Genomic DNA, 15,000 nt, shown 5'->3' on the forward strand with positions numbered 1-15,000 from the left:
TAAAGACGGAATAGAGAGTTAGAGTGCTTTTCAATTGAGTATTAAGTGATTTCTTCGATTGCTTTCATTTTGCATTTAGCGTTTACTGATTGGCGTAAACGTCTCGCACTCGTTTTCCGGTGTGCAGTAGCGGTGGCACGTTCCTGCTTATTTTTATTCTCAGGGTGGCCTGGCTCGTTTTATTTTCGGCGCTTGGAGTTCTTGTTTTGGGCACTCAATGCTTAAAAAAGTGGAGAATGTCATGCAAGCATCAGCAAGTATTGCATGGGGCGAAGAGATGTTGAAGAGGGCATCATGCTGCTGAGGCACTGGATCAACAACTTTAAAACGTATCGCAGTGCGACGTGCTCTATCTTTACCAGAGTAAGATAGTTTAGTGGCACTAACTTAATATTTCGATTTGCCTCCACGACAATCGACATTTTTGGGTTGGCAGATGATTTTTAAAAGATTACGTAGTCCTTGATATCCTTGCATATACCTTTGACTCTTTCATGTGACCATGTATTATGTGAGTTATGGATTCTCTGAGGTCAAAGAATGGCGGACCGCCTTGTCTGTTAGACTTCAACTCTTGGTCACTCTTTGTGCGAAACATTCTACCAAAGACTCTGAAATGACATACATAACAGGAATGAGGTGGCATTCTTCTCAGAAAAAAAACATAACTGATTTAAGTTTACCTGTTTCAATGTGGATTTAACTTTATTTGGTATAGAGGAAAGCTGGTGTGCGCGTTCATACACTGACCCAGTTTTCAGTCAAGTTAACTGAATAATCCTCTACTAAATTAAGTTCCCATCTGTTAACCGTTTCTGGTGGAGTTAATTCTGGTAGGGCGTGAGTCCCAACTTCCAACTTACATACGCAAACACATATGATGTCTTGTCATAGCTTTTCAAAATTTCCCTCGGATTGTATAGTAGCTTGTACTTATTCTTTGTTCAGTTTCATTCACGGTGATCAGCTCTACCATGTTACTTAATCCCCTATTAACTTGCCTTGACACTGTCACGTTTTTATTTCTAAGTATCTTTCCACTATTGCAGACCATTAGTTTAAACCATCTGGCAGAGACTACTTTCCTGGCATGTGAAATGACCACTTCCGATTCCGTCCTTAGCTCAAAATCGTTGCGCGCTGCAGGAGAAGAGTATCCACTTGTCTGAAGATGAAGTTGGGACACCAACTTAATATGACAGACGTTTCCTTGTTTTAGGGCACAACCACGGCCTCCGTTAGGATATTCTTGGTTCATTTGCCCAGCTAATTATGATAAACCACAAAGACCAGACCACTACACCCAAAAACCATGCGCCCCAATCACAGCAAACAGTGGGTCCTAAGGTCCCAAAGGCGATGTTTTTAATGTTGAAATCGTTTTTCATTCTTATCATAGAGAAAGTAACGGCGGCATTTTCTTCTCAGTTCGTTAAAATTTACGAAAATGGTGTCACCAGGGATTTCCTCTCACTTCCCCCCTCCCCTCAAATATAACTATTTCAGGTCAAAAAGATATTAAGCGTTAAGCAGTATGTACATACGTCACAGAATCGCTGGGACCAACATCCCATAATGGCAGAGCGTGGAATGGCACCGGCGCAGGGCACTGAATGACCAGCTCACCAACGGTCCCTTCTTCCGCCTTAGGAAGGTGGCAAAATATCTTTCCTTGTTTCCGTGAAATCTGGAACTTTGATGAATTCCCATCAACAGAACAGGAAAAACTCATTATGCAGGTCTCCTTTGTTTTCTTCCTTTTTCTTGAACATAGAATAAAGGAAAAATTGCTAATCATACTAATTTCTCTACACATTGCACAGGGTGCAGAAGAAAATTGTTGGATCGTACACGACAAAGTCTCACCTCGTCAATTCCAAAATGTGTTTACTTTGTACAATAAAGATTACAAAAATGAAATCCTCCTGAACTGCGAACGTTTTCTGCTTCCATATCCTTCTATAGAGGTTTTGCACGGCAGCCATGTTGCACGGCAGGAACAATAGATTCTTTTTCCTATGGGAATAAACGTTCTTTCTAATGCAAAACATTTTCATTGTTCCTGCCATGCAACATGGCTGCCGCAAAACCTCTATATCCCCAGATCTTGCCGTCGTACCACGAAAACTACGAAAACTAAGACCCGGTCGTAGCTTTCGAGGGTCTTCTTTTTCGTAACACCCGAACCATAGCGTTAAATTGTGATTTTTTTAGGCTGCTCAAAACGACGATCAACAGCTCAAGGTCTTAGTTGCAAAACGTTTTTATGTTGTATTTATCTGAGGTAAGACACGAAAGTAATTTATGGAATCCTTCGCGGGTCACCAGCTTTACGTTTGGAAATCGAGAAATTTGAAGGACTTCAGTGGAAGATGCCATGGTGATAGACATCAAGTCTATGCCTAAAATGTTTCCGTTCTTCCCCATAAGAGTTTTTCCACTTCTTCTAGTGTTAAACTCGTGGAGTAAAGTACAATTAAACATAAAATCTCTAATCTTACTTTCTCTAGCCCGGTCGATGTTGTAACTGAGTATTTCTATGTACGTCACACGGAATAAGAAGACTCAAGGCCTTTTTTAAAATTCTATCTGGGCCAGTGCAATCCTAGTTTTTCTATACTCAGTCCTTGTTTCATACTTAATCCGCAGTCCGCCTTTTATCACCCAGTCCGCAGTCCACGTTTTATACTGACCGTGACGGAAAGTAATCTGTTCACGACCGGAAGGTTTTCGATTGACATGGAAATAGAAACACATGCTAAGTAAAATCACATAGGCCGTTTTTGTACTAGAGACGCATAATTCGTCTGGGACGAGCTTGCAAACATTTTTTCTCCGTCTGTTAAATTCGTCTAGTATAAAGACTGGCACAAGACGCATTATGCGTCTGGACGAGGTATCCCCTTTAGTGCGTCTTCGCACTAGTTCGTCCAGACGCATTACGTTTGCCCAAGTTCGTTCCAGACGAATTTTGCGTCTTAAATAGCTCGTCACGTCTTTACACTAGACGGATAACGTAAGAGACGTACAATGGACGGATTACGCGTCTCTAATATAAAAACGGACATTTTCCGGAATCAAAGGATCAAATTAGCGGAATTTGCCATCGAAGGTACTTTAGTAAACAGAGCTTTAATTTCATTCGTGATTTTGTTTTGATATAGTCGCTTCAGTCTATCCTTCATGTGATCTGACGTGGAGGAACCGTTACTAATTTGAACCGTTGCTAATAATTCAAATTAGTGATAATACCCCTTTTCACCGTAAGTTTTTCTCATTTGCATTACAACGTAATCTAACGTGGGTGCGAGGCAATTTCGGGTTAAAACTACAAAACAGCCCGAAATTGCCTCACATACATGCTAGATTATATCGGTTATGCAAATGAGAAAAACTAACCGTGAAAAGGCTCTTGAACTGAATTCGAATTAGGAAAAAATAACAATTTGCAATGAACCGTTACTAATACTAACGGTTCATTGCTGTTCCGTTTCCGGTCACTGTGCACTTCCGTCACCAGTTATGTATTGCGGTTCACATCGAACTAGTCACGTGATGCTTGTTTCCTCCCTTTCCTCTTCTTTTACTTGGCACTTCGTGCCTCGTTCTGAAAGACTCGCTTTCCGAAGCTTATTCGTTTCCCCTCGGGCAAACATCACTGCGTCCGCGGTTGACCGTAAAATAATGATGGGGGAAACCGTGCAAGTCTAGAGGCATTCGAGAGAAACAAAATCGAGGAATATAGAAGGATACAGAAGCAGAAAACGTTCGCAATTTAGGAAGATTTTGTTTTTGCAATCTTTATTGTACAAAGTAAACACATTTTGGAATTAACGAGGTCAGACTTTGTCGTGTAGGATCCAACAAAATTCCTCTGCACCCTGTGCACATTGTTTAAAAAAGTCGCTTGTATTTCATCGCGTCCTTCACGGAACAAACGAGCCCAACAAATTGACCTGCAGCTGCTCCCAAGCAAGTGGCTTCATAGCTCAGTTGGTAGAGCAGTGCGCTGGCATCGCAGAGGGCATGGGTTCGAATTCCGTTCAAGCCTTCTGAAGTTTTCAGATGTCTCAGTAAAAGCCGCCGACAAGTGCTAAAATTGTCCAGCTAAGAACCGTGGATCCTTCAGTTTTCTCATTCGCTTGGATTTGTTGCAAAGAAAGCTATTTTTGGTAAATTTAATGCCGCCTGTAAAAATGAAACAAACATTATGGAACACATAAAGAAAACCTTGGCACTAAATTAGGAATTGAGAGCCATTTATCATTGCGTCTTCTTTTTTTTAATCGCTATCACTGCTTTAACTTTATTTGACTTAAAACGTAGGTGCTGGTGTCAAACAGCTGTATTACAAACTACAACAATAAATCAATCAATCAATCAGGTCGAGCTAGCTCGGCTCTCACTGATAAGTTCTTTCCATCTATCTCTGTCGTCCATTAAGTTTGCGAGATCTTCGTAGGTGCACGCTGTATCAGCAATCAGTTGGTCAACGTATAAAAATTACAATAAAACAATAAACAACAATAAAAATTACACTGAACTTAATATATGTTGTGTCATCAACTCCGTTGGGGTTCAATTTTTATTGGAGGAGGAAGGGGAGAAGGAATGGTACCTAAGGAATCAATTATCTGGGGAAATTATCTTGGGAATTCTACGGCTGTTTCAACACAACTACATTGCGGGATTTACTAGTCTTTTTTATCGATAGTCATACTAGATACATTTTAAGGAAGCCAAAAATCCCTCTAGACAATGGTATTAGTTTTTAAGATTCTTAAGATTAGTTTAATTGAACGGAATTTCACCCTTCATCTTCTTCAAAGTCTATGACGACTCTAGTTGCTCTCCTATCCGGCTGAAAGCTGACATTCATAGTCGCTGCTTTGCATCGAACTGGGTCCAAGATTTCAAGCTCTGCACTGTATGAAAACTGGCTTTCCTCTATCTTCAGAACCTGCAATTAAATGACTGGCGTCAGCAGAGTTGGTTGTGTTATTCCAAACCGAAACCGCGGCGAGCTTGGAGCAGAGGTAGCCGAGCAAATGAAATACAGCACGAGGTCGCAAGCAACCGTGGACAATAATAACCCTGCCGGTGTTGTGCCTTAAATCAACTGACTTGATCTGATCGGAGTAATTACAAGTTGAAAAAGTAAATGTTTTGAGCAAGGGCCGATAAAAGAAGACGTAACGTAAATTCTATTACTCAGTAATGTGCTATATAATTGTGTGCTTAAATAGTCAGGGCGCTGGAAAGCATGCGGTTGCAGGCGAGTTCAGTCCGAATACGATTCTGTCACGCTCTTTAAATTGCTATCTAGTTCTTCCTTCCAGTTTTGAGCATTTTAAACGGTTTACATTTGATTCGAAATACTTCTTTCACGGCTCACGCGTTTGTAAAGCGCATAACTGTCTCGAATTCTCCCAACTCCCCCAAGTGTTAAGATGAGGCTATGGAAACACGGAAAAAAGTCCTCTATTGCTTTTATAAAATATTTCTCAATTATTACACGCTCATATTTCAAATCAAAACGTGCGGCTGACTACATACCCAATCAAAACTCGTGTGATGTCACAGCCGTGTTTCCATACTCTCATCAAAACACAGCTATTGACCAATGAGAGTGCACGTACTATCCTAATTACTGGGATGTCGTTAGTTGTTAAGAGGGGAAATGACAACTAACGACATCGCAAAAATTCGTAAGCCACAAACCCGTCTAAAACGGACACAGTTTGCCCTCCGATTGCACAGAATAGACGAGGGCAACTGTACGTAGAGGTAAGTGAATTACCGCTTACTGTAATATTTATAAGCTCAATGTATATTTTCCCATATAAAGTCTATAAATCGTACACCGAGCTTGGGCTGCCTGTGTTTCCCGTAGTTTATTCAGTTGACACAAGGTGATCACGTGCACCTTTATGGTTGCCCAGCACGTGATCAATTTCTTCCTTTTAACAAAACATCATGACCTTTCCGTTTATTCATAAAAGTCAGAGACTGCAGAAATTTTCGTGTTTTTAAGATCGATTGTCATTAATCTTTCGATGAGAATTCGATTCAGAGTTATACAGAAAAACTATGTTATTTTTTTTCTTCATCTGACTTTTGGCTTGTCTTTTTCTGGCGCAAACGTAAAGCCAAACAATGTTTTGCCCTGGCATCAGATTAGACTAACAAGAAGAGGAATTATGAAGCGGAAACAACACCTTCAGTCCTTTCTTAGTGTGTGCAATAAACGTTTGCTTAGTGCAACTGCAAGATATGCTGAAAATCGTCTGTCAGAGCAATTTGCAGTTAGTTTTTTGCAGACTATTTATTTATAGAAGAAACGAGTGAATTTTACTTAAGACCTTGTTTTGTTATCTTTAAACTGAATTACCAAAGCTTAAAAAAACTAAAAGACCTCAAAATGGGACAGGACATTATAAAATAATTAAGACGGAATCCACCAGACGTTCGAGTAACAAGTGGACAAAAACCTTGTACCAAGATTATAAACATCGTATTGCAAACTTCTGTTGGACTGTTTTAAATATCCTCTCAAAAAAATCATTTCTAGCAACACCAAACGTTGAAAACAACTGTTCAACTTCGTAAGAAACACTTGAGAGTACTGGTGAAATGAAACTGAGGATGAAATTTTACCTGTGTTTGCACAATTTCTCTGAACGTTGAAATTTAATTTTTCTCGTTCCCATGGGAAATTGTTTTCGGTGTTATTTCAGGCAAATATTTATATCTTTAGCTTTCAGAAAATGTAAAAAGGACTGTAAAATACTTAAAATTATTCTGGTACAAGATTTTTGTCCACTAAAAACTGAAATTGCTCGATTTTCTATCGGATTTCGTCTTACACGTGTGAACGTGTGAGCCAAAGGGCCTCTGCTGGCGCGACATGTGGGTGACCCCTAAAATGGTCTTAATGACCCCCCACTTGAAAAAATTAACTGGAACGCTGCAGTTCAATACCACCCAATTCAGTGCCTTCCTTTTTTGTGTAATACGTACCACAGGAAACCCAGTGTACGCTTTATGGAGCGTCTAGTTATTTTAGAACTCAACATAGAAAATGCGCCATATAAATTGCACACCATTATTATTTCACAATATTATGACCGAGTTATTCCTGAGCAACGAGACAACTTTGGCAACCTAGTCTCATACAGGAAACAGGTATGGTATCCTACCCGAAATGCGACATCATAATTTTTCTGTTTATAGTCACGCGAAACATAGTTTGAGGGCCATTTCTCATTTTCTGATCACGGAAGTTTGAAACATTTGGCCCCAGTTGTTGAAACGATGGATAGCGCTATCCGGCGGATAAATCACTATTCACTGGATAACTCAATCGGTTTTGCTAGTGTTTATCCGCTGGATAGTGAGTTATCCGGTGGATAGCACTATCCATCGTTTGAACAACTGGGGCCTGTTGTGTAATTTTATGCACAATCCTTCCACTGTGAGGTTATTTGGGTAACTGTTGTTGGGTAAAGCCGTGAGCCTGAATACTGAAAACATACCCTCAAAATGTGGCCTGTAGCTTCGCTTGATTCTACGATGGTGAAAGGTTGCACAGAGAACAAACCAAATGTTTGAACGGGATCAACACGCCCAATTTTCTTAACTCTTTCATCTCCCAAAAAGATCCTCTGACACTCAATGACTTTGATCAGTTCGCGAGAAGAGAACCACATCCAACCACGCGACTTGAGTTGATTCCAGTCTCGTTCGCGAAGATGAAATGTTACAACACCCGCTGAGTCATCGTATCTTAAGCTGTTGTAAATCACTGACGATGGTGGCTCCATTGGGAAAAGTGGCGAACCAAATGGCGCCTTTAAGTCAAAGAAGAGAGACGTGTGCTATGTTATATAAATGAGAAAGAAGGACAAATAAATGTGGAGAAGGGAAGGAGACTGATGCGAGGAGAGGAAAGACTGAGCGAAGGGAAGGAAAAGATAAAAGGAAGTCGTGAAAAACGAGTCAGGGGAATATCAAAAGTCTTGAAACTTTTCGGGCGTATTTTAGGGAGATATAAAGCGCTTGCTTCAAAGGTAAAACGTTCCAAGTCATGGAACTTTGCAATTGTCCTTTTTCTTTGGTCTTGACGACATGTTCAAAGATCAGTTTTTTTCAACCGATAAGCAGGTCCTGGTTTCACGAATTCTTTTGCGGACCCGAACATTTTCCAGACTTCTGAGAAACAGACTCCACTGAGGAGCCTATCATTGTAGTTTGTGGTTGATGAATCTGAGTGAAAGACTCAAAGTAAAAGTTATGGTATTTAATTGAGCTGAGGAGATAGAACAACGAGAAAAATAAACTTGGAGAACTGGCTTACTGAGAAGTAAAATGATTAACACGTAGCCGCTACGTGCTGTGTTTCTTTCTCTTCATGTGGACTCGATCGTATTTCACTCACCGATAAAGATAGTGGAGTTGCTTTTGTTCCGATTGGCTATCCTTGGAAAAAGTATTTTCCGATCGAAACCAAGCTGTGTCCTCTACAGATATTGACTAAATGATTCGATCTTTTGTTAGACTGATTATCTGCTCTTTCGTTTAAGTTTATCATCGAAAGGAATATAACAGCACCATTATAAAATCCTCGACTAACATAACGCGAAAAACTAAGTGTATACTGAGAAAACAGAATACCTGAGATGGCAGCGATTCAAACTGACGTCTATTATCTGTGATGTTAATGGTTGGCATAGGTGTTCCTTTGAACCAAGAGACAAGTGGTATTTTGGTGGACACTTGTATTTCAACAATGGGTTCTGAATTTAGTAAAAGGGATAAAAGAAATTAAGAATATAAACTGTATAGCATATGCTTTTTACCCTTTTACAAAGGTCAGCGTTTGACTGCCATTAGCTTCACGTTCGCTGCATCTGGTTTCAGTTCTGTTTGATAGACATTGAGGATAAAATAAGTAATCAGTAAGCAGTCTCCGATTATTCAAGTGCGTTCGACAGTTGCTTTGGAAGCAAAGGAGAAGGGTAGGGAAGGAAACAATCTTATAGCACCGAAATTTGAGGATACGAGCACGTGCTTGGTTTCAATAAGCTACTATGATTCGAAGGACAGGATTGAAATACTTTGCCCTTGGCTAAACTCTGAATCATCAGTCAGTGCGGTCTGTTTGATTTAAGAAGGTAAGTTGTGGTCAACATAACTACGCATCGTTTCTGAGGAAACAAGACAACGTAAATAGCTCCCTGAGAGAACATGTGGTTACTAGTACGCAGAAAGATGGAAGAAAATAAAAGGAATCGAGTAACATTGGCATCGAGGCCGACATGTTGATCATTTCCGAGTTTACTTCAACTCTTTGTCACAGCAAGTTAAAGCGCGAATTACTGTGGTTATTAATTAGTTCTACTTTTTCGTGTGCATTAATATACATAAGAAAGACTTTTGAATCACGAAATTCAACTTGACAGTGGTCAAAAATAATTATACTCGTCTTTTAAATTCCTTTGATGTGCTTTCACGAAAAACGTTTACTGAAATAATCTCTGCCGGGCAGGGTTGATATCTAGATGGGAGACTATCGAGATATACGTTAAACGTGTGATTGCCTTTCGTAGACGGCATATCCATCGTAAAGCCTTTTTTCAAACGGAATACTGGTTCGCCCTGTTCTCGGATACGCCAGTCAAGTGTGGTCCCCTCAATCATACATCGAGCTCATCAGGCGTACAGAGCGCATTTCAGAGACGAGCCTCTAAGTTCATCTTTGGGCTACCGTTTGTGTGTGACGAAACCTACTGCGAGAGGCTGATCACCATTTAGCCGTTTAAATACTGGCATGGATACTTAGACTTTTTTAAATGTGTTAACGGGCTAGTTAATGTATCTAGCGAAGTCCTTCCAACTCATATAGTTCCTGTGCGTGTAACTAGATCCACTAGGGATGAGAATGCGCTAGCGTGTTGCCCTTCGAAATGTAAGACCGTAACGTACCAGCACTCGTTTTTTAGCCGGGCCTCTAGAACTTGGTCTTGCCCGCACAGCAGTGCTCGAAATTAGCGGCCACCCGGTCGTCCCCGCAGACGACCAGAAAGTTTACCGGCCGACAAGGTTTTGGATAAATGAAAAGGTTGGTTGCCGGAAGAAAAAACAGCGGGCAAACGAGTCAAAAATAGAAAATGTATTACATAAAGAGCACCCGACTCAGACGGTTTTCTGATGTCAATCAGAAAACTAAAAGCGCAATATCCGAGGTCCGAAATTCAATAATGCTGCATAGTGGGGCATGATTGTGGCCAAGAAAATGAAATGATATATGAAATGAATCATATATTGAAATGCGATATGGAATCAAGTGAAGCTATGATCCTCGCAGTTGTGAACGCAATTTGAGCAACTGCATAGAGAAGCCTGAAAAATTCAGGGCCGGTAGCTCAAAACCTATAGGTTTCCATGGCATTTAACGCTGGTTAGCGCTAACCATGCTTCGAGCAACCCGGGCCAGGACTTCCACGGGGCTTGAACCCGTGACCTCGCGATGCCGGTGCGACGGTCTAACCAACTGAGCTATGAAGCCATTGAGCTTGGGAGCTGGTCATTTGTGGGATGAAATGTTCCCGTGATGAATGAATCAACGAATGAAAGGAATAAAATGACTTCATAGCTCAGTTGGTAAGAGCGTCGCACCGGCATCGCGAAGGCAAGGGTTCAAACCCCGTTGAAATCCTGAATTTTTCAGGCTTCTCTACGCAATTGCTCAAATTCCGTTCATAAGTGTAGAGCTTCAATTAATAATCGATCTGCTGGCATTTCATTCACGCGATAACTTTTTTTCCCTCTTTTTCCTCCAATCTCAAGAACGTAAACAGCATTTCTGAGGGTTTCATTTCTAGGGGACCGAGGGTTTACTCCTAAGACACTTGCAATTGAAACCTTACAATAACGGAAAATAACGGTGTCCTGTACTTTCATTATCAATTCCGGTACTTTGAAAAGCTATCCGGCGAAAACCCTGAGAAACGCGATATTCTTTTGAGTATACAACAAGTTAGTTTATCAGTTGAAATTTTTCCTCTTCATTTACTTCGTAAACACCGGCCTTCGTGCAGGAAGTCATATTGGGACCCAAGGGCGTAACCAGGCTGGCTCCTGGGATGCCCGTGACCCCCCCCCCCCTCCCCCCTTTGTAAGCCGTTTTTTACTCAAACAACCCACAATATTCAGGTTGCGAAAACGCGAGTACCCTTTGTTTGACAGAGTGTGACCCCCCCCCCCCCCCCTTTGAAAAGTCCTGGCTACGCCCATGTTGGGACCATTACTCATGCAGCGATTTTAAAGTTGAGGTTAGAGTTCTTTGGATAATCATGATAATGATCTGTCTCAAGACACTTGCCTGAGTAACGTTGCGTTTTAGTCCAAGTTATTTTATAATTTCTCTCTTCCAAGTCCAAGTCGTTCCCTTACTAATTTCTTGTCGTTTCACTTGTCTTTTGCCTCACTTATTTTCAGTTTTATTAAATGGTATACGTAAAGCATAATGAGTACAAATGAGACAATGATTATTAGGTTTTACCTTGTTTACTCCCGACTGATGATTTCAACAAATTCCATGACAACCCAAACTTTTGATAAAAATCAGCTGGTAATTCACCTTCAAGGAGATCGAATATGCAGGTCGCTATAAAAGACAAAGAACCTGATTGTGACCAAAATAGAAAACTATAGATTCTAGTAACAGTTTGTTACAAGGCCGTACGTCCCTAACGTGAGCTAGGAAAGCAACCGTGAGCCTTTAATTATACCTATGACTGGTACTGGGGCAGCGGATAGGGAGGGGCTCGAGCTCCCCATCCCCCTCCCCCACGGTGTTGTTTTCTCCTAAACCTTTCTACGTGATCCATAACAAAACCTACCTAGCGCCCCAACCCAACCCACTTTCAAACATACTCCGTTGCCCCTGTGGTAAAAAAATACTGCCGGAGACCTTTCAAGTCCACCAAAGCAAAACGCAAAAGGAAGGGAATGAGATAAAAAAATAAAATATGTAGACTAAAATCAGTCCATTCGCGCTTTTGAAAGTTCTATAGCCTCTCGTGGAAAGCGAAACGCAACAACAAGCAGCATTATTTTATCATGATGTGAGTTGTATCACGAAAAAATAAATGTTCATTGTCAACTGATTGTAAACAAAGTGATTATTACTCAGTAGTTCTCTTATGGCTTCTACTGTATTTGGTGGTTCTTTATTTTCTTGAAAAAATTTCCCAAAGAAGTGAAAATATTTAGAGCTGTGGGTTCGGGGTAATGTCGATTACGTGCTATGAGCTGATTATTTAAACCTATCAACTTAGCCAAACGATACGCTCATTTAGGATAAACACGAAGACACATACCTCCTCCTGAAATGAGTGGCTGTATCTGGTGAACAATTCTCAGGAATGTAAATGGTGACGAAAGCGTTACTCCGCACAATTGAGCATTTGGTATTACTCCGTACTCTTGAGCATTTCGTTCGTTTGGTAAATTGAAGCACCGCTCCACAAGCTGTAGTAAGCCTTTCAAAAGGTCACTGTCTTTATCTGCATTTTTAACAGAAAAATGCCCTCAGATGTCGCCCCATGCATTTCTGTCGAGGAGAGAAGTTGGCTCCAGAGATTTTGCATCAGCGAAATTTTGAGGCAACGTCACTACAATTTAGTGAGATAACCTAAACACAGCTCTGGATACTTACCAAACTTACATTGACTCTCTGAAAACAAAATCCCCATTTTTCAATACTAAAATGTCGTAACGTAGCCTTAACATACCAGTAAGTAGTATATGCCGCAGGATGCGGAGGTTTTCTTATCAATCTTGTCTCTTTGCTCGTGAAACGCCTTTTTTGACACACACCTCCGCATGTTTGCAGCAAAATACTACTTTGGGCAGTCTGCCCCAAAAGTGTCCTGTGAACACGGTAAAAAGCACTTCGTTACGCGTTCCACAACGACATGAAGTTGTCACATGTTCAGAAATTGACGTGATGCACGACGATGATAAGCGTTACGAAGTGTCCAGTTAATTAAAGAGAAAAAGCTGCATCAACCCTTACCAAAAAACCCGGTAACCCTTGCATTTACCTTACTGCTAGAAATAGGTAGCAAATGCCTAAAATTAAAAATCGGGCCTGCATGTATCTAATTACGAGCATTTCTGGACATAAGAAGCTGTTGTCAAGCTTTATACACCTCATTCCAAAATGGCCGCTGATTTATGTGCATACAAATTGGCCCTTGTTGCCTCGTTCAAGATAAAATATTCCTTTAAATTTTAAGCTTTAGAACGAGGCATCCAGGGCTAATTTGAATAAAAACAAAAGAATATTTAAATGGCGGCCATTTTGGAATTAGGTGTATGCCTGTCAGCTATTCTACGATCATCTTTGAGATCTTAAAATTTCGTTAGTTTGTATCTGAGCAACATATTACAACACAAGAACTGCAGAGCTCCAGCACTTAACTCTTGACCCATGTAGAATAAATATTGGTCGACATGGTCGATGGTTGGTCGACATTTTTGGAATAACATTCCCTTAACTATAATAATTGGGAGTCTTAGGAAGAAGCCATCCAAGCGATTATTTAAACACGTACTGCATCGTCATTATTTTGCTCAGTACTAAAAATATTTCTGCTTGTTTGCTATCGTTATTTAGCTAAAGTATCTGCTTTTCTCTTTACCTTGTTTAGTGTTCGTATCACACGTGTACCTATCTATACTCTCATTGACCACAAATTCTCGTTTTAAAAAGGGCATCTAATTACAGTGGAACCTCCATTCAAGGAACACCCTCGGGACCAGGGCAGGTGTCACCTGTATAGAGGTTGGGTTGGAGTCAAAGATTAGTCATGATAGACATTTTTCGTGGAGCAAATTCTGTATCCCCTGAATAGAGGTGTGCCAAAGGAGAGATTGCAATGTAGTTCTCTAAATTTTGCCCTTTCTCCACTTCAATTCCAATTCAAATTATTATTTTTAAGAACTACGCGAGATCAACAAAAAAAATTGAATTTAATGGTAAACATTACTTGCAGAAAAGAGGTACTGCTATTGGTAAAAAAAAAAACCCGACAGCAGTAACTGTAAGGGAAGAAAAATACAATAACGTAAACAAAAACAAAAACAAGTAAAAGAGCTTTCGCGTACTATAGCTTTATGCTAACACAATCTGAAACACTATTACTAAATACCGTTCTCGCAGAGCTAGTTCTTAAAACTAATAATTTTGAATTTAATGGGAAACATTACTTGCAGAAAAGAGGTACTGCTATTGGCACGAGAATGTCACCCTCTTACGCCAATTTGTTTATGCATGATCTTGAAAGTAACTTATTCGCTTGGGCACCTGTTAAGCCCTTTATTTGGTTAAGGTATACTGATGATATCTTCATGGTATGGACAGAGGGGGAGGAAAAAAACTTTTCGCATTCCTTGAGAAGATCAATCAATTTCATGACACCATTAAGTTCACTTGGGTTGGTCACGTGACAGTTAGTCTATGAAACGCCTTAGGTTTCTAATAAGTCTAAGCACTGATTTTAAATGGTTAGGATAAAGTTGGGTTAGGCATACTGTGCATGATAACCAATTCTGCTTTTTTTTATCTCAGAGCAGCAGAAAAACAGAACCTTGTTTAATAAAAATTACCTTTATGTGACTTTATTTTTCTGGTTTTTGAAAGAAAAAAGACATCAGAAAATCGACTTTTTTATAGCGTAGATTAATGAATGATGTGCAGCTACTTGTACAGATGTAGTTCAGCATAAAACCTCACTGCGATTATAATTACTTGAACAATCAAATTCAAAATTTTTTTTTTCAGTTCAAAAACTTTGTAACCTTTATTAAACAGTCATTATTTGTCTGTAGTTGAACAATGATGCAATAAAGTCATTTCCTTGTTTTTGCACCTCTTGAACATGTCTCACTGGTAAAGTGCTTTTTTGCATGCGGCGGTGAAGCTAATATTTA

General features: G+C 40.1%; 1 protein-coding gene and 1 non-coding gene across 4 annotated transcripts in view; one reads left to right on the forward strand and one right to left on the reverse strand.

Annotated features, from left to right (window-relative positions):
* The window catches only part of LOC138045732 (uncharacterized), a 47,244-nt gene that overhangs the window by 17,360 nt on the left and 14,884 nt on the right, over positions 1-15,000 (reverse strand). For all 3 annotated transcript variants that reach the window (XM_068892330.1, XM_068892332.1, XM_068892331.1), the window contains exons 6-12: positions 12,384-12,569; positions 11,564-11,668; positions 8,674-8,795; positions 7,536-7,850; positions 4,812-4,960; positions 1,545-1,763; positions 482-611 (exon numbers count right to left, since the gene is read on the reverse strand). In XM_068892330.1, coding sequence (XP_068748431.1) covers positions 482-611; positions 1,545-1,763; positions 4,812-4,960; positions 7,536-7,850; positions 8,674-8,795; positions 11,564-11,668; positions 12,384-12,569 — 1,226 coding nt within the window. The remainder of the gene's footprint in view (positions 1-481; positions 612-1,544; positions 1,764-4,811; positions 4,961-7,535; positions 7,851-8,673; positions 8,796-11,563; positions 11,669-12,383; positions 12,570-15,000) is intronic.
* Positions 3,979-4,051, forward strand: Trnaa-ggc (transfer RNA alanine (anticodon GGC)). Its single transcript has one exon. It is a non-coding gene; the product is annotated as a tRNA-Ala (tRNA).

Source organism: Montipora capricornis, chromosome 4 (assembly GCF_036669925.1).
Source record: "Montipora capricornis isolate CH-2021 chromosome 4, ASM3666992v2, whole genome shotgun sequence".
In the NCBI taxonomy this organism is placed as follows: Eukaryota; Metazoa; Cnidaria; class Anthozoa; order Scleractinia; family Acroporidae; genus Montipora; species Montipora capricornis.